The sequence below is a fragment of the Canis lupus genome, chromosome 9, assembly GCF_048164855.1.
Source record: "Canis lupus baileyi chromosome 9, mCanLup2.hap1, whole genome shotgun sequence".
NCBI lineage: Eukaryota > Metazoa > Chordata > Mammalia > Carnivora > Canidae > Canis > Canis lupus.
In genome coordinates this window covers 40,034,641-40,060,991 of record NC_132846.1, presented here as the reverse complement: position 1 = coordinate 40,060,991, position 26,351 = coordinate 40,034,641, and the positions used below count along the sequence as shown (strand labels likewise).

The 26,351-nt window shown below is 37.7% G+C and overlaps 1 protein-coding gene and 1 pseudogene across 6 annotated transcripts in view; both read right to left on the bottom strand.

Annotated features, from left to right (window-relative positions):
* SYNE2 (spectrin repeat containing nuclear envelope protein 2) overlaps window positions 1-26,351 on the bottom strand; it is a 320,078-nt gene that overhangs the window by 47,163 nt on the left and 246,564 nt on the right. For all 6 annotated transcript variants that reach the window (XM_072838881.1, XM_072838882.1, XM_072838883.1 and 3 more), the window contains 18 exons: window positions 25,017-25,213; window positions 23,959-24,091; window positions 22,807-22,989; window positions 22,244-22,390; window positions 20,434-20,610; window positions 18,477-18,632; window positions 16,758-16,910; window positions 14,951-15,121; window positions 14,350-14,480; window positions 12,191-12,395; window positions 10,896-11,075; window positions 10,054-10,182; window positions 8,591-8,745; window positions 8,333-8,477; window positions 7,103-7,197; window positions 5,408-5,642; window positions 4,362-4,556; window positions 591-716 (listed from right to left, as the gene is read on the bottom strand). In XM_072838881.1, the coding sequence (XP_072694982.1) occupies window positions 591-716; window positions 4,362-4,556; window positions 5,408-5,642; window positions 7,103-7,197; window positions 8,333-8,477; window positions 8,591-8,745; window positions 10,054-10,182; window positions 10,896-11,075; window positions 12,191-12,395; window positions 14,350-14,480; window positions 14,951-15,121; window positions 16,758-16,910; window positions 18,477-18,632; window positions 20,434-20,610; window positions 22,244-22,390; window positions 22,807-22,989; window positions 23,959-24,091; window positions 25,017-25,213 (2,913 nt within the window). The remainder of the gene's footprint in view (window positions 1-590; window positions 717-4,361; window positions 4,557-5,407; window positions 5,643-7,102; window positions 7,198-8,332; window positions 8,478-8,590; window positions 8,746-10,053; window positions 10,183-10,895; window positions 11,076-12,190; window positions 12,396-14,349; window positions 14,481-14,950; window positions 15,122-16,757; window positions 16,911-18,476; window positions 18,633-20,433; window positions 20,611-22,243; window positions 22,391-22,806; window positions 22,990-23,958; window positions 24,092-25,016; window positions 25,214-26,351) is intronic.
* On the bottom strand, window positions 2,183-2,721 carry LOC140640083 (alpha-ketoglutarate dehydrogenase component 4 pseudogene; annotated as a pseudogene).

Genomic DNA, 26,351 nt, shown 5'->3' with positions numbered 1-26,351 from the left:
ACCTGTGGATAGGGAAGAGAGGTTGTTCCTGACCTGAGAATTCTACTGGTCCAAATTCCTACCCAATCTTCTGCAAAAATCTTCTGCAAAGTCCTAAATACCCAGGAAAACTTATTACTGTTGTATCAACAAGGCAGAATGTAGTTTGGGAGTTTTCATAAAAATGTTATATTTGAGCAAAAACTCTAACCTACTGGCTTCTAAAAAACGAATTCTATAGTAATACTTGGCTCTCATTTCAAACACAAGATCATTTGTTAAGGGAACAGATTTCAGTGAGATTACTCAAAGGGCACATCTTCTATCACAGAGGAGAGAACTAGAAAGAGGACCTGGAGGAGAATCCCCCCTCCCACTTTCTAAGAAGAATTTCTACAAGTCTTTCTCATATTCACACATGGATCTCAAAGAGCAACAATTCCATTGGCTTTGGGGACCGGCATGTTATTTCAGATAGAAGATAGGCAAAATGTTTTCTGACTGACCATGGCAACAGTTTCAACACAGAACAGAAAGGCAAACAAAACACTTCCATGTCCCTCCATAGCTGTAAGTGATTATCTTGAACACTGCTTCACAGCTTACAATACCTTAATCAGCTCTTTTTCTCTATGGAGGTCCTCATGAAGTTCTGGAAGAGGATCTCTACTTTGTGCCTTTATAACTTGCAGCCTGCTTTTCAACTCCTTGATTTTCTTTTCACACTGGCCCCAAGTCTATTTGAAAACAGTATTAAAATTGGTAAGTACTTTGCTTTTTAAGAATGAATTGTAGAAACAGAATAACTCATTTAATCCACTCCAATAAATGTGTTTTTTGTAGATCTCACTGAAACCCAGTTTCTTTTCCTGAGAGGACTTGTCTAAAACCAGAGTATCTCTGGTATGGCTTCATGTGTGGCTCATTTCAAATTTTTTTTTTTAAGCAAAAAAAGTAAAGTTTAATCCATAGGCAACTGAGCAATACTCAACAACAGTTCGACTCTAATGCCCACGAGCTACCCTTACTATTTTAGGGATGACTTTTTTAAAGCATATTCTAGATTTCATTAAAGGTATGGAAGAAAATGTATTTAACTTTGGGAGGCTTTACTTTCACAATAATGCATACCCTTGGCACTGTAAGACCCTAAAGTTCCATAAATAGCCTTAATAAGGTAAATATTCAGGTTGATTTTATAAGGCTTTCAGACATTAAGTTTGAGAAAGTTAGTGGTTTTCAGAATTTGCATACATGATGACAATGAAAACAGTAAAATAAATCAAATAGTAAGACTTTCTTAACACCTTTAACAATATAGTAAGCTGCAATTTCTAATCAAACATCTATTCCTAGGTTATATTCATTTTGATCTCTTATTTTCCATTTTAATGGAATATAAATGGTATTTTCTTCCGAATATAGGTTACAAATAATCTTTTGTATTAACTCCCAGTTTTAATGCCACAAAGTTACCTGTTTTACCTTGACTGTACTTTTATCATTTAGTGTAGGATACGCTTTTTAAATTAGTTATACTCCAATAACTTTGTGAATGAAAAAATGTTAAGAAAATAAAGAAAAAATAATGGAGTCATTCTTTCACTAATCCTCATCCAATTTCAGGAAAAATCACTTCCCCAAAGCAGCAATTCTGTCTGTAGATCTTTCCATGTCCAAAAAAGAAACTGAAACAAAAGTGAAATTATGGGACACATGATAGTTTACTAGATATTGTATGTTTTTATCTTTTTTATTTTTTTATTTTTTATATTGTATGTTTTTAATAGCTCAACACTGGTAATACTTGCTAATTGAGAGTAAATTAATAGGCTAACATTAAAAATGTATACTTTAATAGGGATCCCTGGGTGGCGCAGCGGTTTAGCGCCTGCCTTTGGCCCAGGGCGTGATCCTGGAGACCCGGGATCGAATCCCACGTCGGGCTCCCGGTGCATGGAGCCTGCTTCTCCCTCTGCCTGTGTCTCTGCCTCTCTCTCTCTCTGTGTGTGTGACTATCATAAATAAAATTAAAAAAAAAAAGATATAAAAAAATGTATACTTTAATAAATATATAAACAATTAGGTAAGCTTGTGAAGAAGCTGACAAAGATACATATATTAGGAGATACAAGTGTCCATCCATCTAAATTTTCTATATTTCTTTTTCTTTTCCTTTTTTTTTTTTTTAATTCAAACTGTTTACTGTATAATTTCTCATGTGCCATTTTGGAAGTCCTTAATTGTAAAGACTATTCTTTTGTCTGATGACAAACAGCAGCCATACTGTCAGTGATTATTCTGGACCTCTAAGTTGAATAAGTTCAATTTCTTCTTGAGACACAAGTTTCCTTCTATATTTCTGAGGTAATGTTTTTATTATTTCTGCAGTGTCTGGTAGACCCTGATGCATTAGCAAATCTGGTAATTTACTTTTCTCAGAATGCTGTGAAATTGAAGAAGAGTGAGACGGTAGTCTTTTGATCTCAAAACTTCTGATATGTTAGGTTTAGGATTGTCTCTTCTGTCAGGGAACCCTATAAATAGAGTATGTGGCCTGACTACCTGAACTACCCTGCTGGCGGACGCCATCTTGCTGCCCATCTGCTCATTTCAACTATTGAGTTGACTGGCTTTTGCTTCAAAATATTTCTTCTTCCCTCCCTATATCCTCAATCTATCTAATCTTACTTGTGTATCAGTTTTGGGAAAGTTCATATTTTTTGGGGAGGAGTTCACATTTAAAAGGTTCTTGTGAAGGATTAATTTTTAACATTTACAGTTGTGGGCACACACTATAATAGCATCACAAAGCAAAAGCACTCAAGCCTTTCGCTTGTCTTCTTTTATAATGTCATCCCTCTCTTCTTTCTTCCGAGACATAGCTTGGCCTTAGTGACCCCTTTCACTGTGAAACTTCACTCGACATTTCTCACCACTGCTCTGATTGCTACCTTCTGCTTAAAAGCCCTTTATAGTTAACAAAGCATTCTCAATTTTATTATCTCATTGTAATTATAATAATCTTAGGAGACACACAGGGTTTCACACTTTAAAATGTGAAAATTGGGGCCCAGAGAAAACTGACTGGCCAAGAACATGTGGTTGGAAGTGCATCAGTCAAGGTTGACCTAAAGGTGCAGTTCAGGCCCCGCTCCCCACCTCTGCAATACCATTCTTTCACACCATCTATCTTCCTTTAACCTTATATTACTGATAAAACAACTGCCTGCATTTTCAAGTTCAGAATGTTTATAATGGGTTCATCAGGATAAGTTTCTACTCCTGAGGTTACTTTTAGTAACCTCAACCTGAGTACAACTGATACCTAAACACACCTAGGGTGGCCCTATTCTACGGTAACACAGAATTCACATAAGGGGAGGTCACTTGTCTAGCAACATCAACTCTCTGGAGCACAAGAAGAAAGTGGAGAGAGAAACAAAATAGTCCTTGTTTCTCCTTCCAAACCATTAACTACATTTACCACATTTTACAAACAGGGCAAAGTGCTCAACCAGTATTTTCCTAGTTAATGAACTTCACAGAGCCCATATACCAAACAAAATTCAGATGCTTCATTCATAGGAGAAATGTTCAGGCCCTAACTCAGCACATATTTATTATGTACTCAAAAAATTTTTCTGTGATAAGCTCAGTTATCTGGTTTTGGTCCACGTACAACAAATTTTAGGAGGGAGAGTGGGCTATAGGAGTAGGTATGCTCAGAGAAACAAAAAATTAAACATAAAGCACTTTAAATAACATTTAAAGAAAATAAAAGAAAAACTGCAAAATTACTCTGAGAGCATAGTTGTGTAGGGCCTTTGGTTGAAAGCAGCTCAAAGTCACGAAGAAAGCATTGGTACATTTTCATATTAACTAAATGATAATTTTTCCCAATAATGACTCAAAATAAAGCATTTGGGTTCTTAAAAATATAATCATAAATTATCTGGGAAATTCCTACACGTGCTTACATGGAAAAGCACATTCTCTGATGACAGAAAAAAAAGGAAGTATGGCTGTGTTTATTTTCATACACTACAGCCATGGGCAGACCACATGTGGAACATTAGCTTTGTAAACAGAACACCATGAGGCTTCCTATGTCGTAAAAGTGAATATAAAAAAAAAAAAAGAAAAAAAAAAAAGTGAATATAAAATAGAACCAAGTATTTCTAGGCTTAACATTGAGCTTTTTCAATGCCCTATTATTCTTTTATATTAAGTAACTAGTGTGATTCATGGATTGGTAGGACTCAAGGTCCCTTGGTAAACTTACAAGACTGTGCTTTCCTAAAATCACTCCCATTTTTGCACTGCAAACTAAAATTCTATGTCCTGTATTTGAAGTCCTGAAGAGTACATAGTGAGTTTACCTCTACATTGCTCTGCAACTGTTGAATCATCTCGCCTACTTGGAGCTTTGTGTTCTCCCAGTCGTCCCGAATTTGACTTATTTTCTTTTCGATCAAGTCTTGAGTTTCCAGGTTAGCTGTGTTCAGTAACTTCTCCCCAGCTTCTAAAGTTAGTTCAAAGGTAGTCTGCTGTCTCTGGAAATGAATTTCTTTGCTCTAAAAAGAAAAAAAGTAAGTTCCTTAAGCCTCTGATATGATCAAAATTTGATTGTGTACATTTGTGAATATTTCCTTCAGAGCCCTTTCTACTAATAAATGTTAAATTAGATATACATTAGGCAAATCTGATTAGAATGTGTGCAACATCCACACGTACATTCACATCTAAGGCTAATGTTTTATACTACTATATGCTATACTAAATAATGTGTTCTTAAATAATTTCCAATGGTTGTTAAGGGATAACATTCTTAGTGTAATGATCAGAAGCATAGAGAAATAAAGAATATACTTCAAAGAATAAGAGCCTATAAGATTAATAGATCCAAGAGCATTAAGAAAATAATTAGAGTATTAGACCTGAAATTAAGAGCAGATACCCATTACTATGGTGTAAGAGTCAGCTTACTCCTAACCCACAAGAGTAGAATATGCACACTATGCTAAACAAATATAAAAGGAGAGAACAAATAAAAAAGGTAAAATACAAAAAATATACACTTAAACTTATTATGGGCCCTTAAACATATGCACCAATATTTGCATTAAAGGGACAGCTTTAAAATAGTCCATTTGACATCATGCAGGCTCTTCTTTAAAGGGACTGAAACTACCTATTTACACTACTTACCATAAGCCTCACTATTTCTGGATAAATAGATGTAAGATCGGGTTTCTGGCACCATGGGGCTGGGGACAAGGCTGGATACGGTCATGGTAACCCTGCCTAGCTGCTCTTCCCCTGCAGAGAGTACACCTGAACCACACCTTAAAACTTGAGGTGAATGAACGTCTTTCAAAGAGTGACCACCCTGCAAGTCCACGCACTACCATTGCGCATGCGCTACCTTCAGCTCCCGGATCAGCCTCCTAGTTTGGTGGAGGCCATAGCAGTCCTGGCTCTTCACGGCAGACAGCAGGTGGCAGGTGTTGGTGAGGAAGCGGAGCAGGTTGTCCACAGAGGTGGTGAAGTACTGCCACTGCCCCACCAGCCCATCGATGTCACTCTTCCTCTGCTGGATGCCCTGGGCAGCACTCTGCCACTGGTCCTTCAGCTTCGTGAACTTTGAAATAAATTCCGGTCTTGGGAAAAACAAATAGTTAGAGAATCCTAATATCTACATGTAGGAAAAAAGAAAAACTACCAACGCATAATAGAAACTCACATTTGCTGTTTATCTGCACAGTTTATGTGGGGAAAAAACCTTCTTAAAATCTGAGTACATTCGATTTAAATATGTCGGGAAATATGTCAGGGCCGGAGCAGCATGTGGGTGGCAAAGGTGTTTAGCAGGAGATATTTGCACAAGACCTGGTATATTGTGTCAGCATGCACTATTGCATTCCTCAAACAAATTTAAGCTGTTTTAACTTACATTATGCCAAATGCTGTGTGGAAAACAGAATATTGGACCAATGGGAAGTGATGAGCCGATGCTGTATAACATTATCTATTACCTGAAGGTTGTACTTGACAACATTTCAGCAATAAAGAACATGCTTTCCACAACTACTCAACTAGTCTTTTCCAGATAAATAACCCACCACATGATAAATAATGCCTTTTATTTATTATAGGAAAAGTCATGCTTTGCTGCACTGATCAAATCAAAACTAGTTTTTGTCCTAGAACAAGGATCTGGCTTGAATTTGTAACTTCAAAGCTACTAAGAAATGCACTTCATATTTCTTAGTTATGTTCAAAGAAAATTCAGAGGTATGGTGTATTATTGATGGGGAAGAAAAGCAATAGCTATCAGGACACTAAGAGAAGCACTGAAGAGATCAGGCTGCCTGAGGGCTCTGTCTACCATGTGTACCAGCTGTGCAAGCAGGTTCAGTTGTTGTCACCACGCTGGTGTAAGGGACTCTGGTTAGCCTCACTGGCATTGCCAGTGATGCCAACACTATCTATGTTGCACAGAGAGAGAGAAATCCTTTCTTTGACAAATACGTGACATAGCTATCTGCTAGGAAGAGTAGCACCTTAAGAATTATTTTTTATTTTTTATTTTTTTATTTAAAAAAAATTTTTTTTAAAAATTTATTTATGAGAGTCACAGAGAGAGAGAGAGAAAGAGAGAGAGAGGCAGAGACATACGCAGAGGGAGAAGCAGGCTCCATGCACCGGGAGCCCGATGTGGGATTCGATCTTGGGTCTCCAGGATCGCGCCCTGGGCCAAAGACAGGTGCCAAACCGCTGCGCCACCCAGGGATCCCAAGAATTATTTTTTAAATAGCAAAATGTCATGAGGCTGAAGATAGAGAGGAAAAGACTACAGAGGAATCCTTTGGGGTAAAAACTTTCATTAACTATACTTGGTGAGTGGGTATTTGCAAAGCACTCATCTACTGTCCCCTAAGGCCACCCCTCTTACCAGCAAGTCCCCAATCCTAATAGTCAGGAGACTGGCCCCATGATGGTCTATCAACCAACATGGCTGCAAGTCACTGAAGTGGTCAAGATCCATGTGGTGGGAGGTCAGCTCTGGCTGTGTTGTCCTCCACACACATGCAACCATCATAAGCCCCAGACAGCTTACCTCTTCTCTATCTCTGTTGTGTCCAAGAGTTGTAAGCACTGGGTCACATAAGAATCAGCAATTGTCTGGTTTATAGAAACTTCAGCTTCTAACATCTGTATATGGGTAAAAAGAGAAAATAATCAGGTGGAAGATATCTTTTTACCAACCTGAAACTTGTATTTCCTATTAATATCTAAGCTCATAGAGGACAATGAGGGGATTAATTTTCAAATTATTGGGGCCTAATTGCAAAAGATGCTCAATCATTACATCAATATCACCTGTGAATATAATCTCAGAAGCAAAAAGGCCTAATAATAACTACATCTAATGCCCATTGATAGGGCATTTACCACTTGTTAGGCACTGTGTAAAACATGCATATCTCACTTATTCCTCAGCCTGCAGAACTACTATTATCATACCCATTTAAAGATGAGGAAACTAAGCTGTAAAGAGGTTTGGTAATTAAATTCAGGGTGTTTTGGTTCAGTGAACTTCATTTTCATTGGAGGGCATTAATGTAACAATGTAGGCTTAAATCAGTTACATTAAAAATCATAGTGACCTAATCATGCATACTTTCAAACTGCAGTATCTGCTTATAACCACCAAGAGTATTTCCAAATGTCCATCAGCACAAGCATGGGGAAATTCCTCTGTCCAGTCATTAATGCTGCAATGATAACTATATCAGGTACTTCAATATTATAGAGAATTATTCAGTAAAAGTGCAAAGATGAAGTATTTCAGTCTGCTCTTGGTATGTTTGCATTCTATGGAAGCAAAGTTGTGTGAGAAGTTTCCGCCTACTACAGAAAATCTTAGAGTTCTCTCATAAATAAAATAGAGCATTAAAACAAAATGTTGACATTTATGAAATGTGTGAGAATGTTACAAATAATCAATTGACAAATGAATCTGCCTAAAGACATATAATCAGTATTTAGGGATTGATAGATTTTTTGTTTCTTTTTTAACGATTTTATTTTTTTGAGAGAGAGCAAGAGAGTACAGGGAGGGAAAGTGGCAGAGGGAGGAGAAGCAGGCTCCCCACTGAGCAGGGAGCCTGACATGGGGTTAGATCCCAGGATTCTGAGATCACGACCTGAGCTGAAAGCAGATGCTTAACCGACTGATCCACCCAGGCACACCAGAATTGATTTAAATAAAATACAATGAGTATCTATCTTTCCCGGACTCCCACCCCAGGATGAGGGTACAAACTAGTAGAGAGCAAAGATTTACCCCATATGTTTTCTGCTGTTCCAGGAGAGCTGGGAGGCTGTTGCCAATATTCACCTTGAGGGTCTCTTCTATCTTCTCCAAAAGCTGGACCCATTTTTCACAGCAATAAAGAAACTTTTCATTCAGTCCAATTCCCTGAAGCTCACTACAAAGGTTTATAAACAAACAAGACACAGCCATAAAACAGTGATGTTACTGAGCTCAAGCTGATGATTTTAGCCTCACTGAAACAGAATGGTAGAGATGGGATGCTCTGACCTGCAGCGTTCCAGTGCTGTTGCTGTGGCCCGAATCCATTGTCGGTTCATATTTTGTAACGTCTTTACAGCTATGTCACTAAGTGGGAGCTTGAGGCTTACTGCATTCAAATGTTCAACATCAGGTGATTGGGCCGTCAGTGCCAGCACATGTTTCTATTAAAAAAATTACATTTCAGGTTTCTGGAGGTAAGATATCTAGAGGATGAAAAGGCCTCAGTGATGCTGCAGACCATTCTTATCCCAAAAATGAGGGAAAATTGGGGCCTAGGTAGGTATATGATTTGCCCACAGTCAAATAGCCAGTTAGTATGAGAGCCGGATCTGAACTCTGATCTCCCAGTCCTGTGGCTTGTCTAGGACAAGTGCACATGTGGGCAGCACCTGAATGGCCCAGGAAATAGAAAATGAAGTCAGATTTTGTCTTTAAGGCAGATAGAAATGAGTTGTTGTTATTGTTTTTTTTTTAAGGACTCATTTAGAACCTTAAGAGTCCCATGCAGTCTGCCAATAACTTGACCTTCAATATATCGTGCAGTTTACCTACAGATCCAATGAAAATTTAATCCTTAATTAAAATAACCCCAGTAAAGCATGGTACTTAAAACATTCATATTTTGATAGAACATGAAATCATGAGAAAGCAAACTCAGCAAAATGTTATTTTTAAAATACTCCAGGGACAGCATCTAGGTCAATGATACGCTAAGCAAATGTCCTTCACAATATCCACATTATCACTACAGAACTTTGCCATAGTAATCTAGGTGAGGGTCAGCAAGTTTTTTCTATAAAGGGCTAGATCATAAATATTTTAGCTTTTATGGGCCATATGATCTTTGTTATAACTACTCAGCTTTGCCCCTGCAACATGAAAACTCCCATAGACAGTTAATAAATGGAAGGGCATGACTGTGTGCCAATAACATTTTATACAAACACGTGGAAGACAGGATTTGGACAGTGTGTCATAGTTAGTTGACTCTTGATCTAGGTTATGAATATTGGTCCTTCGGAGTTTGCAGAATCCAAATTTTGTTGTTACTTATACTAAACTTACTAACTTAATAAAGAAAGAAAAAGAAAAAGAATAGAATTAATTTAATAGGATTTTTACTTTTGATCTTCAGCCAACCAGAAAAATTCAATTAATCACAACAGCCAATTCTTAGATTATTCCAGTTCACTGAAGCTAATTAGTAAAGATGTCAAACATATATTTATTTATTTTTTGATGTCAAACATTTTTAAATCTACTAAATTTACTGTGGCATATTACTAAAATAGATCTCTCTGTTGTCATACTTTTCTAGGCCTTAGGGCAAATAAGGTCAAGAATGAATGGCATATAACTGACTGTGCTGAGTGAAGATACAAATAGACTCTATAACTTGACAGTCATTAGCTTATTTTTTATCCTATGGTTGAGTCTAAGCCCTAAGAAAACACAAACATTGGCAATACCAGGAATAAATCAGGGTTTTCTTCTTTTTCTTGATGGTAAAGTTTATCCAAATTCTCTTCTTCACGCATAATGAGACCTTTTAAAGATTCCAACTGGTCCCCAAAATCCTTGAATTGTGACAGAACAAACTAGAACAAGAGAAATTTTCATTAGAAATTTTCACATGCATATATAACAGAATTAAACATAGTTTTGGAAGCTGATAAAAGCTCAAGATGTTTTCAATGCCTAGCAGCTCATTATTATCTTGACTATCCAGAGATGAATATTCAGAAGACTGTTTGTTTTTACTCTATGCCTCTGGCAAAGCACTGAGCCTTCGGGGATGACTGGATCATCTCCTTGAAGGGGCACAGAGAGGAGGGTTGGTCTCTGCTCTTTCGGCTTGCTAGCTAAATGTTCTCTTCCTGTTGATATTGAGATGTGACATTGCAGTTCTATGGCCTTCTAAGCAGCTTTTTAACAGCTCATGCAGTAAAGGTTTTTCAAAAAGTGAATAAAGAATACAACAGATGTTTAAGCTTTAAGCAGCTACTTCTATGACTTGAGTACCCATTTGGAGATCCAAATAACTGAGATATGAACAGTGAAAGGAATACAATATCTTACTTCTTAAACTAACATGTTCAATGAAGAACAGATGTTTGCCTAAGATCTGCCCATTGCACATGGGATTGAACAGTCATGTCAGGGCATCTTTATGTTCAGGGCATCTTTATTCTGTAGTTTCCCTGAAGAGCAGTCCATAAAGCACTAAAAACTATTACTTCATAGGATATAAGGAATTGAGGGTAGCTTGCAAATGTTCAAGATTATAACTTGAATGGAAAATGAAATGAACCTCAAATTCATTAGCTTTCACAAGTAGCATCTTTTCCAAGTAAGAAGCCCTCTGCAGGGAGTGAAGTTGTGTAGAGAGGGGCACATGGGTGCTAGACTCTGTGAGTTGTGTAAGTCGATCCAGGAGAGTGGAATTCTGGAGAAAGGCTTCTTTTGTCTTCTGTACATCCTGCTGCAGCTCCTGGAGAAGAAGCAGTGATCAGAAAACTCCTCCTCCTCCTATCATAACAAAAATTCTCATCCCTCCTACTCTATCAACATCCAGAAGAATTAATGCCCTAAAATTGTGGGCGTGGCTTTCTGTTATTGTTTAAAGAGCTGAAAAAGCTAAGCGTTCCTTATATGATGCATATCACTGGTGATCTTCTCAAATAGTTCAGAGCTAAAACTGACAAATGATCAACAGAGTTGGGGCTTCCAGTGTACAGAAACTAGAGATCACCTGGGTAGATTCCCATGTTTTGTGTCTCTAATCACCGAACATTTTAGGAATCTGCTTTAAGGCTAATTTTATGAATCAGTGCAACTCAGTTTTCGGTCTGAGATTTTGTGACATAAATGAATTCATTTGCAGAGACTGTAGAATATTATTAATCAAAATGATTTTAGGGCTACTCTATAAATACAATGTATGTGAAATTTGTTTGTTTCAACAACAAATTAGGTAGAAGTTGATTTGAAATACAGATCACATTTGTTGGATTGTCTAAGTCAATTAATACTTTTTGATTTGACCTATAGTATCAGAAGATACACAATGGATCTGGTGACCCAGTTTAAAACTAGAGAGCATTCACTTTCTGGGCACTCATTAATATAATAGGATAAAATTACAGAGGAAATCACACAACTCTTAAATATAGTCTAAAAATCATTATACCCACAGACAAGCCATATTAATGTGGCATGAGTCCATAATTATTTCTAAAGCAAGAGATTCAACATCTATTATTCTTAAAAGATCATACTCTGTTGAACTACTTTTGCCTTTATCTGAGACCTTGCATGAGACTTTTTTTTGCTTTAGAGATTTACCTGCTAGAATGAAAGGGGAAACTTAAAATGCGGTATTATCAGATGCCGTTGACCCAGCTACCTGCTGCCTAGACCTCGCCTCAGAGCTGCTACCTGGCCCTCCCAACCCTGCACATCCCAGGCTTGTTTATGTCCTACACGGCCTGCTCATGAGCCTCTCCTACCCACTTCTTTGTCCTTGTGGTCCCTCTAGTTCCTGGGTCATGGCCCTATCAATTGGGCTGCTTTGGCCTTGGTTTTCCCAATGGGCTTTGCAACCACCTTTACATCCTGCAGGGCTGAGGTCAGGATCTCTGCCAGGTTGTTTCCAGACATGTTGATGTTTTCAAGCTGTTGGTACTTTGCTTCCTGCTGCTCCAGCCTTGCGGCGGCTTCGGTGTGAGCACTGTTATAGGCCTTCCAGAGCTGTAGCAGACTCTGGGCCTTCTGCAACTGCTCCGCGATGTCTTGGTTTACCTGGGTCCACCTGTCAGAACAACATGAACAACAGGACCTCATATCATCCTTCCCCTCACAGTGAAAGCATAACATGCACACATTATATCAGTAAGTCAATAGCAAATGGGTTGTTAAGAAGACACAAATGCCTTTTAAAATTAATGTATCACCATTATATAAATAGAAGTCCAAATTAGGATATTTAGTTGGCTAAATATCAAACTAATATCAACAAAACCTACCAAATTTGTGATTTGCAAGATCTATTGTATTATGAACGTCTGTTAGGCAAAGACAAAGTACTGAATTGCATGCCTGATGAAACCTTCTCCACATGGGAGGGGTCATTGAATAGGCCTTATTTAAATTACATTTATGCCAAATTTATTATTTTCTAATTACAAAAGCAACGTGTTCCTTATATAACTGCAGGAATAGGGGAAATCACTTTTTACTCTACATATAGACTCTGGTACCTTTCTTTCCCATGTGACTTAAAAATTTCCATGTTATTAATAAAAAACAAATAAGTCTAATTTTAAATGGCTATACATAATAGTCCTTAATGGTCTGGTTTCTGTTTAATTACCAAATTCAATTTTTAGCATGGATACTGATGTACTTTTCAATTTTGCTTTCAAATTGTATGCTTAGATACAACTTTGTTCAAAAGACCTGTTCCTGCATTTCAAGACGTTGGCCTTAAACCAGATTTCTGAGAGAATTACTTAGTCAAAGAATAAAACTATGCAAACATTTTTAAGGTTATGAGTATATATGTGGCCAAACTAGCTTTCTGGAAACATTATAACATTTACACTTTCACCTGCAGCCTATGAAAATGCTTGTTTCAGGATATCCTTAACCCTGCTAAATGGATGGAAAAGGTGAAAAATGGCACAAATGCTTTATTTTTATGGATTTCAATAACCTATTCAGAACAGTGCTTTTTCTTAGCAATATTTTTCCTACTTACCAATATAATATACACTCAATTATAAAATAAAAAGAAAACAAAACCCCACAAAACATGTATGTTTAAATCTATCTATCCCTACATCTGTATCTAGCTTATTGACCTACCTTCCTACCTACCTACTTGCCTACCTAGCTATAAAGAGAAGGTAAAAAAACCTCCTGACATCTCATTAATTTATAGACAACTACCATTAGCATTTTGGTGCTATTTTCTCCAACCTTTTTAACCAGCCTTCTGATATATTCTTGTGCCAACAACTGAACGTGTTTGTGCAGTGGCAACTGAATCCGTTTAATTAGCAAACTGCGCCACCAAGTTTGAAGGGTGGCCCCAATGCTAGAAGTGGCATCAGATACATGTCTATGTTCCTCCTTATTCCCCTTCCTTCCCTTCTCCCAATAAGGACTGGATCAAGAGCTGATGATGCCACTGCAGGGCATATACACTTGATGTCCCTTGTTCAAAGTGGATTTACCAGAGATGCTGAATCTGTCTTTGTCCCTGGAGCAAATTATCTTTAGGCCGAATTTCATGTCCTACGCAACAGAATAAAAGCCTTGCAATTAACTAGGGCCACACTCCTTAGAAGGAGCTTCCTACCATAAGCAGTTCATCCAGGAATTCCCTCCAACCTCACAAATCATTTCCCCAAGAGGAATAATAACAGCTTTTTTCTTCCAGCTTATGTTTCCAGTAAATCAGATTGTTCTTCTGACTACTCTGTAGCCTGTCTCTGCCTGGGATTTTTGTGTCCCTGGGATTGCACTGAGCAGTTAGTCTATGCCCTCTGAAACTGGCTACTCTGGTTACAAGGCAAGAAATAGCCTTCACAAAATCAAATCTTACTTACACTAAATGCTTTGAAGCAGAAGAAACCAAAATAGCATAAAACCAGTTATCTCTGATGACTAAGATGACTTTACAAAGCCTATGTCACTTCATTCACCATATGTTGTTGAGATAAAGATATCTGCTGTTATTCAAACTGTATCTTAAAGCATACCTGGCATGAGTATCTTGGCATTTCTCTTCAATTATTTCAGCAACCGAGGGGCAGTGATCTTTGAGTTTTCCAATCACCTCCTGCAGTTTCTCCCAACTTCCTTCACTGCTCTCAGCTTCATCTTGAAGAGACTGAGAGAAAGAGCAGGTACATTCTTTCAGAATGGCCTGGCCACATCCAAAGGAGGCAGCCACTGATCAACACTTGCTGCTGTATCACAATTCTATGAACACTCAAACCTCAATAGGACTGGGAAAAATTACTAGAAATGTGAAGAAGAAAACTGAGATGACATTCTTTCATTTGAGACAGAACTTTAAAATGTATACTAACACACACATACCCCCCAAAACCCAAAACAGTGAAATAATATGGACATGAACAATGACGAAAAATCCAATGCATCCTGTTACAAAATTTCACTCATCTGGCTCATGTGATTCATTTTGGAATTCCATGTTATACTTTTGATGCTGCTATTTAAAATACTGTTTTGTGCTTCTCTGTGGACAGCACAAAGGCAATTGTGTCAATTTCTGCGCTTGATTCCACTGGAGATTTTCTGCCAACAGTGTACTGGGCCAAGATCTGGTTAATTTACCTGAAGGTTCTGAACCTGGCATCTTAAGGCCTCTAATGATAAAACCACAGGCTTGCTGTGGTCCATGCAGTACCAGAATCGGATTGTCATCATCGTCACTTCCTCATACAGTTTATCATAAACCTTCCACTCCTGTAAAACAGACTGCATGGAGGTCTTGAGTTCATTGACCTATATGAGAAGTGGAAACATATTTAGAAAATCATTAAGAAGAGCCTCTCTCAATCATTTTGTTCCCTTCTAAGGATTCCACTATGGTATCTGATTTAGGCATTTCAGTTTGAGACCACTGGGGGAGTTGCAAACATTTCAATGACAATCTGTGAGCTTTCGATCTTGGGCAAGTTATTTAACCCCTGAGTTGGTTTATTTTTTCTTTTATTGCTTGTGCTTTTGGTGTCATATCTAAGAAACTATTGCCTAATCCCGTCATGGAGATTCAGGCCTAGGTTTTCTTCTAAGAGTTTTGTAGTTGTAGCACTATTTTTGATCCATTTAATTTTTATATATGGTGCGAAGGTAGAGGTTCATCTTCATTCTTTTGAATGTGGATATACAGCTCTTCTAGTACCATTCTTTGGAAAGACTATCCCCCCGACCTTGGAACTGTCTTGGCATCCTTATCTAAAATTAGTTGACTATAATGTGAGGGTTTATTTCTGGGCTCTTAATTCTATCCAATTTATCTACATGTCTATCTTCTATGGTAGTACCACCTGCATGTTTTTTTTTTTTTTACTTTCATTAACTCAAGCTTTTTTACCTCAACATTTTAATTATAATTCATTGTGTTGTGACTATCTGTTCAAGTATATTTCCTCTAGTAGCCTGTGAGTTCTTTGAGGGTAGGGCCCACTTATTTTTTTGTTAATCTTTGTACTATGGGCAGTGAGCATAGTGCCTCATAGAAGATATGTTTAACAAACAACTTACACAAGATACGTGAAGCTCGTCTCTATTTTCCTGCCTAAGTTATGGGGCAGAAATGAGGCTGAGAGTCACCTATGCATTTCACTCATACAGGTTATTCCCAATTCCTTCTTGGAACAAATGGTCAAAAGCAGATTTTAGTAGATAACAAATATATCCATAATAAGGACCTCTACGAAGTATGGACACACCTCTATAATTGGCTATTTATAGTTTATAGTTTTCTATAGTATTTATAGTTTCCCCCTCCGTTTGTGGGGCACTGTCAAAGCTGTAACATCTAGAGATGCCTGTTTTTGGTTTTTTGGTGCTCTACTCCTGGAAGGGCTAAATGCAGACTTTAACGTGTCTTTCATAAAATGACCAGACGTCTTCTACACTCTTTCTCTTTACTTTCTCCTCACCACATGCTATGCTTCTTTACTGCCTCTGGAGTTCTTTATATGCTGACCATGCTTCTAGCTTAATAGAGGCTATAGGAGACAGGATCACTCTCTCCCTGAGTCACCTCCTTGGACGTGCTTTTCCTTAGCTGCTCCTGTGTATCTGGTTAGGAAATGGTACCAGATGCTCTGTTGGGTTGGAGGGTGGAGACATTTTTGTCTGTGAATACATTAGACAAAACAAAGATAACCAAATGGATTTCTAGCCTGCCAATGGTTTTAGAATTGCTGGCTCTACTGCTAATTATCCAGTGCAAACAAAACAAAACAAAATAAAACATGGGATTTGAAATGCTTTTCCTTACTTCAGTATTTCTCTGAGCAATTTCTCAGTTTTCAGCATGGCATGAGTTTCTGTGATTACACAACAACAGAGAAAGATGAAAGAATATATGAAGAGAAATAGTATACTTCAAATGAGTTCTATCTAGTACCTGGTTGATAACACTGCTCCTTTTTTGAAATAATCCATCAATTCTGGATGCTGTGTCTTCTAATAGTGGCATTGTCCCACTCTCCGAAGTCAAGTAACTTTGTCTCAACTCATCCAGGGCTTTGGATTTAATTGCAAGTTGATTTTCTATATCCTGGAAGGGCAAGAGGGAAAGGTTTTCATATGTACAATATTATAGAGCAATAAGATATAAGAGACAGGTTATTGACTTTTTCAAGTAAAAATGCCATTAGAGTACATAATTAAATAACATGACACCTAAAGACATTTTAATGGCAATATATTCAATTCAATTTTTGTAATTATTACAGTATGAGTTCTTACAATAATTTCAATTATTACTTGGATCATCTAGATTTTAGAAGAGTCTAGATATATATATATATTGTGGTATAGTGGAAAGAATCCAGGAGATCTGGTCTCCATTCCATGTCTGCCTGGTACTGGCTGTCTGACCAGACATTAAGTCATTAAACCTCCAAGCCTCCCATTTCCTCATCTGGAAATAGTGATGGCACCGTATGCTGTGGCTAGTTTAGAACTCAAGTGAAACCGGGGTGGTCTGTGGGGGATGGTGCAGCATGGACCCATGAAGTGTAGGCTTCCGGTCAGGAGGTATATTGATTCTGAGGTGGCTGTAAGAATTCTAAATGGAAACGGCTAGTGGGTACTTAGAAACAGGGCAGGATGGCTTGCAAAGATCTCTTATAATGAGTGCTGCTTACACACCATGCCCAGTACTCTTCTTTTTTTTTTTTTTTTTAAATTTTTATTTATTTATGATAGGCACACAGTGAGAGAGAGAGAGGCAGAGACACAGGCAGAGGGAGAAGCAGGCTCCATGCACCGGGAGCCCGACGTGGGTTTCGATCCTGGGTCTCCAGGATCATGCCCTGGGCCAAAGGCAGGCGCCAAACCGCTGCGCCACCCAGGGATCCCCCCAGTACTCTTCTGTAACCTTCTCAGTAGAACTGGGGTGTGAGCTGGCCTTACAGCCCCAATGGGGAGTGCAGCCATGCTCTCATGCAGTAGGTGCAGAAGCAGCCTAACCTGTGCCATGTAGCTATAGGGACAGCTGAAGTGTTTTCAATAGGGAGTGACACAATCAGGGTGGTACTCGAGGAGGATTAATCTACAGTTGGGTGAGGGTATCTCCAAGGCTAAGTGACCTGGCAAATGAAAACTGAACAAAACAAAGGGCATGGCCAATAGTTTTCAGCTCGAATGTGATTTAGGCAGTGGTTGCAAGGGACAAGTGGCCCTTTCAGAACACATCATGTAGTAGGTAACAGAAAATCATTTTCCTCTGAAGAAGCAGAATGAAATACTAATAATGGAAACCTTAGAATAATTTTGTAAATATTGGGTAAGTTCATAAAAAAACACAAAAATCAGAAAACATCAAATCAAAATTTCCTTTGAATGTTTTCTTTCAGGAGTAACAGTCAAGTCTTAAGAACAACAATAACTGAAAAGACCTTGTTCTTCTTGTCATAAAAAAAAGAGCACTTTGTAATTTTGTAGAATCCATGGATGATTATCTACTTTACATAACAAAGTAAGTAACTGGGGGTTTGGAAGAGACCCTCAGAAAGTACAGCTACTTGCCCTACTCCTTGGGGCAGAAGCAGCGACTAAACAACACGGCCATGTAACCAGCCTGACCCTGCGTGGGGACAGGAGCCATGTGCCTACTCACCTGACAATCCAGGAGCATCTTCTGCACTGAGATCACACTTCCAGGTTTTTGTAAAGTTTTCAGTCTTTCCTCCTGCGCCTCCATCCAGTTGTTCAAAATCTGTATTTTGTTTTCATTCTCACTGATACTTTCCAAAAGTTGTTCTAAATGTTGTATCTGTAAGTTATAAATAAGAAAATAAAACTTTATTTTATATATTTTTAAAGGTTTTATTTATTTATTTGACAGAGAGAGCACAAGTACAGAGAGTGGCAGGCAGAGGGAGAGGGAGAAGCAGGCTCCTCACTGAGCAGGGGGCCTGAGGAGGGGCTCCTTCCCAGGACTCTGGGACCATGACCTGAGCCGAAGGCAGACACTTAACCGACTGAGCCACCCAGGTGCCCTTAAACCTTTATTTTAAACCACATGCTTTAAAATGTAAATGTCATGACAGTTACTTTTAAGAAAATAATTTTGTTTCTTCTCAGATTCCTTAATATTTAGCATAAGATTTCCCAATAACTTTTGGAATCAAGATTCATAAATTAGGAAACAGAATTAAAATCCCCTTTAACATATGAAATGAAAGCTAACCTAAGAAAGCTGGCTGTTTTGGAGTTCCATAATACTTATCTGAAATAAAATCCTGTTGCTAACATTCAATATTTTTCCATTGCATTACCTATTGATATACCTATATAGCTCTTTTAAGAAAACTTTCTTTCCTGAGATATTTTCCATTAGAGTGGCTTAGAAATTAAGTCAATATAAAAAATATCACAAATAATCAATTTAATAAAATAATGACTGTTTTTAGTGTCTGTAATTCTTCTCATTTCTATGCTCATGATTTTTATTAGGTTACAATCAGAGTACCTGTAAAGTTTTATGTGCCTTTTCCAATATATCAGTCATAGGCACTTGCTCGGCTGGTTGACATAGGCCTCACATTAATTTAAAAGGCTGCCCAATATTTTATCAAATGGACACAGTATAATTTGATCAATTATTCCTCTATAGTTGGAAATGAAGGCATTTTGTGTTTTATCAGTATAAATAATGTTGAATTGAACACTTTGTGTGAATATTTTTTCATTTTTTGAAGGGCTATCGATTTAAGATAAATGTGTAAGAGGTGGCACGGCTAGGTTAAGAAATAAGGTGATTATTCTAGTTCTTGAAATTTTCTGAATTTTTCTTTCCAAAAAATATGTAAGCCATTATCTACATATGAATGGGATAGCTTTAGTTTTTATCTTTTCTCACTAAATTTTCTAATTTAGTATTTACTAATATTATAAATAATAGTATATTAGAAATATAGTGTTAATAATGTTTATTTTGAATGCCTGATAGTTAAAGTTGGAATCTTTCCATGCTGATTTGCTAATTATAAATTTTCTTTTATAAATTCTCTGTTCATGTTCTTTGTCCATTCATGCACTTGAATCTTAATTGTATAAACCCATTTGTATGCATTCTTTACACATAAAGAAATCAACCAATTGTTACTATTATATATAAGTACTGAATATTTCTCTACGAATAAGTTTTCTTAATATTTTCAGGGTCATGGAATGAAAATCTACCAAAAGGCCACATACATTTTTCTTCCTTTTCATAATCTTTTCAATGCTGTAATAGCTTTGCCACTTTTGAACATTTACTTTCATAGAAAATGTCAAAATCTCCGACCAGTTAGTAGTCTCACATACTTGACAACTTCTTAAATAAAGTTTCTCCTCTTCACTTGCCTAACTCAATTTCCTACTCAGAAATCTCAAAGAAATAAGAATTTCTTCATATTCTCTTATAGGTACCAGTGGAGAATGCCAGAACACATGCTTTATAAAAGGGCTACAAAGGAGAGGATTATTAGGCTAAACTGTAAATTAACCATGTGAATGTCTTCTCAAATTTTTCAGAAAGTGGTATTTTGCAAAGGCCAAATCACACAAAGTGTGACACATGAGCACACCTTTCTATTTAGTGTTCCATGTACCCGGTGCCATTGGCGGTTCATCTCTCCCAGGTGCTCTGCAAACTCTGTTCTCTCATAGCGCTTACTTTCTACATCACAGGTGCTTAACTGAAGTAATGACTGGTTCACAAAGTCAACGATCCATTGTTTATAGTCCATTTCCATTCTGAACTCCTAAAACAAACAAACAAAGTTAAACAACCAAAACCAAAGTGGGTTGACTCAGATTCCCCCTCTGGTTCCTGCTAGGGAACACCAAACTCCCATTCATTCATTAATCAAGGGGCACCTGTCTGGAGTTACTTTCTGCCCTTCCCCCAGCCCCTCTGAATGTCTGCTTTGAGTAGAGTCTCTTGGAGAATTCCACATGCTTAGGAACAGAGACTCGCTGCCTTCAAATAGACTGAAAAGTCAAAGGGGAGATATCATGTATGGTAGCTACATCATCTGAATCAAATTCAGGATGCAGGGATTGACAAAGGGTCCCTGCAAGTGGCTTCCTGAGAGCTACACTGGACTTCAGAGCCACCCTGCAGTCTTGTGGAAATGAGGATGGGGAGTCTCTAGTTAAGACGCTCCCAGAAAACCCAGGACATCAAGGGACTTTGCCTGTTTAGGTCACTTCACTGTTCCTCTAGGAACAATCTAGGCCTTCAGGTTTGGAGAACTTTAAGTTCTAGAGCAATCCTAAAAACACCCCAGGCCAGGCAACCAAGTTTCTGTCAAGCCTTGTTGGGCTTATCCTGGGAAGTTCGAATACCTCTCTGGAGGCGTCAGGGAGAAAACCATTTGGTATGTGCTAGGTTACTAGAACTTATAAGAATACATATACTTGGACCCTCCAAAGATTCTACTACTCACTGAAGTGAGGATGTGCTAACATATAGAAATAAAATCCTTGCTAATATGCCTTGACCAAGGTATTCACCCTCTGTCTATCAAGAGGCTCGATCCATCAGAACTGTGAGGTCTTTGAAAACAATGACCAGAGTCTTCATTTATCTCCTGTGTTCCTAGTGGCAAACTTGCCTGGCACATGATAAATGCTTGTGTGTGGCTTGTTCAGTGTTAGTTAAATCTACATGAAATCAAATATCATGGGGAAAGCCACATTCATATCTATTTGTAGAAGGCTATCAACTTTTCCTTACGCATTCCCTTACACAAAGAACATTTACCAAATATCTACTGGATGTCAGGTATTGGGCTAGGTACACACTATTTCGGGCAGGTGAAGGATAGCCCCTGCTCTCAAGAAGCTAAGCCCAGGTGGGAAGATAGGCAAGTAAGCAAATAATTACAGCACCATGGAGATACCTAATCTCAGAGAATAAACTCATCTGGCAGGGAGAGTCGGGAGTAGATTTCTAAATCAGGAGATACTTGAGCAGACTCTTGGAAGATGACAAAGAGCATTTCTACAGCTAGGGGTGGGGCACTAGAATTCCAGACTGAAGGAGCAGTACGCACAAAAGCACGAGTGGTGAGAATACCAGACACAGTTGGTTCATGTGCTTTCGGCACAGTCTAGGGTCTTGGTGGAGATGAAAAGATGAGGCCAATGAGGGGCCAGAGCCACTAAAAGCTTGGATTCTGTCCTATGGTGATTGATGGAAACTACCAAAGGAAACCAGGCAGAAGAAGAACAAGTATACTAACTTCTGCCTAAAATCACCAAACACCCCACTCCTTGCTTCTGGAATTGTTTTTTCTAAATCACATCCTACATGTCTCTTTGTTCTGTATTTCCCTTCCGACCGACTTGTCTTCTTATTTAATGAAAAGGCTTCTGGCTCTATTTGATTACCTTGTACTTCTGAAGAAGACTTTTCACTTGAGATGCAGAACTCAGTGAGCACTCAGAGTCTTCATCTGAAGTTTGATGTTCCACATTGTTCATCCAGCTAATCATTTCCATGATTGCTTTACGAGATGGCAATTTCTCCATCTGAAGCTGCAAGGACAAAATGATTTCCATTTAATTACCTGCCGTTGACAAAATGAATCAGGGCATCCACTAGAGATGATACCTGGTTTGATAAAAGGTCTTGCTACATAATTATGCAGGTGACTCACAAAAACAAACCCAGCATTCAAGCTTAGAATAAGTGACCCCAAAACAATGACAATGACCTTCACATAAACTAACACAGTGATGCAGATAAACTGGGAAATAAAGTAATTAAGCCTGATTTCTCTGTTAAGAAAGATCCTACTAGAGGAGAGTCCAGTAATTAAGACCTATATTCAGTGGTGCCAGAGAAAAATAGGTAGTGTCAATGAAAATTATTGAGTCAGAGAAATAATTTTAAAGGAGTTGTGAGCTAACAAGTGAATGCTAATTCGAATGCTGCATCTTTAAATACCTACCTGGTGAAGTTTTTCTTGAATATCTGGAAGCTGAGTTATGAGCATTGTCCATTTTTGTTCAAACTGTGCTAAAGAAGCTCTCAGCGTGGCCGTATCGGCTTCTTTCAGATGAAGAAGCTGGCTCCCGGTACTTACAACTGCGGTCTTCAAGGAGGACTTGTCATCAAGTTCCTTTGAAAACTCCTAGAGGTAGCAGTTGGATTATTTAGAAATGTTAAAAACTTGAAAACAGCAAAGAATACCAAAGAGTCAGAATTAACTGGTTAGAGTCCAAAACTAAATCACTGAACTCAATGCAAGTCACAAATGTTTGTATGTGTATCTATGTGTGTATGTTCATAAGTACATGTGTGCACACACATGCTCCTGCATACACACACACACACACACACACACAGATACCTTTTTTTTACTAAGTGTCAGGCACTGTTCCAGGCAGTAGATAGATGGTGGGGAACAAAAGATAGGATTCCTGTCCCTTAAGTGGCTTAATATTTAAAAAAAAATAAACGAATCATTTCAACTTTAAGAGAAACAGCACACAAAGTTCATGCTAAATAAACTAAATGCAAGTAATTTTTAACTAAAATATTTGAAATCTTTCCTTTGTATTTATAGGTGTTTTCAAGTATATTTTAAAATATTTACATTTTAACACCAAAATGAGTGATCATTGGCATAGAATATGAAATTGTAGAGAAAAGAATATGGGAAGGAATAAATTTATATTACAAAAGTAATTCCTTTTTTTTAAAAGAAAAATCTCAAAACAATAGAACATTTTAGGAGAAATATCAGTTCTGTATGAAAATTTAAAACCATGTATTTATTAACTTTAACATTTATGAGTTAATAATTCTGTTAAGTTTTTTACTGGAGGGGGGGAACAGGGAGTTAATTTCCTGCATTTATAAAGCATACCCCGTGTTAGAGGAAGTTTTAAATTTATGTATATATTGTAGGGTCAATTAAAAACCTGCTTTATCATTATTCTAAATATATAAATGACCAGTATAAACAGATAGCTCTACTATTAGCCCAAGTCTTATCCCTTACCCACAAATGATTATGGGCACTATTACTATTGACCATGGTCATTTCCCCCTGGTATTTCTGACAATAATTATCTGAGTATATTCTATTATAACTCACAAAAAAGTTGTTTATGTTGCTTCTGATTGTATCCAAGTCCTGAGACACATTGAGGGATTGTTCCTTCCAGTAATTCAGAGTTTGCTGAGAAGATTCCAACCATTTGGTTAACTGATCCGAATCTCTGTTATAACTAACAGGAGCAAAGTGAGAGAGAAAGAAAATTAGAAATGTACTCTTTGGAGGATATTCATCATCGGCATATTTTCTTCTCATTTTACTATATGTTTTCCTGTGTTGATCAGCTCTATTATTCAGAAAATCACGATTTTTTTAGGATTATACTCTGTTTTATCCCACTCCAAATCTGATGCTCCTGGTGTCTTCTATGACTCACTTATAACTAATCTAGAACAAAATGGGCATTTTAAAAATCTAAAACATTTTCTCATTACAGTCATGCAAAAAACCCATTGGTAAGGACAGCAATTATTTTTATTCACTAAATATTCTCAACAGATTTGTTTATAGTAAAAATATAACCAGCATTTGTAAAAGTTATATACTAGTAAACTGTTGTTGACTAGATACTAACATATTTATTGGAGGTGAAGGAAAATATGTAAGCAATGCTACTCCTCTTATAACTTTTAAACTTCTTTAGGTTAGAGAGTTCCCTACGAGGTAGGGATGAAGAGATTCAAATGTTCCATGTTCTCTACCTTCCTCAAGGGGTTCAAAATTAGATCCAGTAAACAAAATTCTCTGAAGAGCTCTGAAGTCTTTTTCAAACTATTCTGTTAAAATTAATATTTTTTAATTTAAAAACTTCGAGAATAGAAAAAAGCGCTATCACAGGATACACGTTAACGTGTATAATTTTATAACATAATTCCTAGTTTTCATAGAACTGATTACATATTACCCTGAGTATAGCAAACTAATCTTAGAGACCCGAGATCCCATTTAGCCCAGAAAAGGGACCCAAGTGCTTTAGATTGTTGACGAAAAACCTTACAATAGGGACACCACATGTAAAAACTGGTTGATCACAGGATCCCTCTGAGGTCTTTCTCCACATGGAAATCTGAGCACAATCCATTCCCAAGAAAACATACCTGAGCAGATGCTTGAGAAGTGTTTGTAGTCTGTGTAGTTCATGGTCAATTTTTTTGTTTAGGGCCAGCCACTGCTCTTCTAGCTTTGTAATCTGGCCCTCTAGTTCGGGACAGCTCACAGATGCCACCAGCTGTTTGCCTTCATTCAGAGTTTGGTAAAGCCGGGCATGCTTTTCATCAATGTTTCTTTTTATTTGCTTAAAAAAAAAGTCACAGAATGAGTTATTTAAAATGAACCCCCTCAATGTATTCACAATATTTCATCAAAAGCCTACAGTAGAGGCTACTGAAGAAAGAGTAACACTCTCTTAACCCTCAAGGAGTCTTGGAGTATGGCTGAAGAAACATGATTTTTGTTTTATTGATTATTTTTCATAATGAGAGTGTCCGACTAATGCATTTCTACGGCACATTTCTCCCATTCTATAGACTTATAAACAGAAAACAAAAATTCATGGCTTTAGACTTGATAGTGAATTCATCTACCTGAAAGCAAAAAGTAAGCTGGCAGTCTACAGGGCACATTGAGCTGTGGATAAGTTTTGTGTGACCTGGCGATTATTTTGAAAATCAGGAAATTTTACATAGAAATCAGGATTTCCTGTGACTCTGAGAAAACTGGAAGATCAAGCAACCTGGGTCTGTACTCACATGGCAAGACAGGCTGGAATTGGGCAGCCACGCCTCCTTGAGAAGCGCTTATTCTCTTTGACACTCAGATGGCAGTCCCTACCAGCCCTTTGACTGTAGACCCAGTCAGCGTCCGTATTTCTGTTCTCCTGCCTGGCCCCTGTAAGCACTTTACATTGCAACTAGGTTTGAAGGGGATAAGAAGGGGCACCTAGGTGGCTCAGCGGTTGAGCATCTGCCTTTGGCTCAGGGCAAGATCCTGGAGACCTGGGATGGAGTCCCACGTCGGGCTCCCTGCATGGAGCCTGCTTCTCCCTTTGCCTGTGTCTCTCATGACTAAATAAATAAAATCTTTTAAAAAAATGAGGGGAAAAAGAAGACATTTCTTTATCATCCCTTAGGTCCAGAGTAGGGAAAAATTCATTTCTAGAGTCTTCTCAGTGGAAGGATTCATAAGGGAGAGAGGAAGAGGACTTTAGAAGAGTAAATTAAAACAGTACATCACTAATCTAGCTTCATGAGAAGAAAAGAAAATCTTTAAAACTGCAATACGATGACCCCCTGAAGAGAACTCTGTCTAAAAGGAATTACCCTCTACTGCTAGGTTCAACTAATGACACTTAACCTGACAGCTATTTAAATTTAAGCTGAAAAAATAAATTCTGATCAAAATACAACCTTTCCTATTTTCTAATTACTTAATCC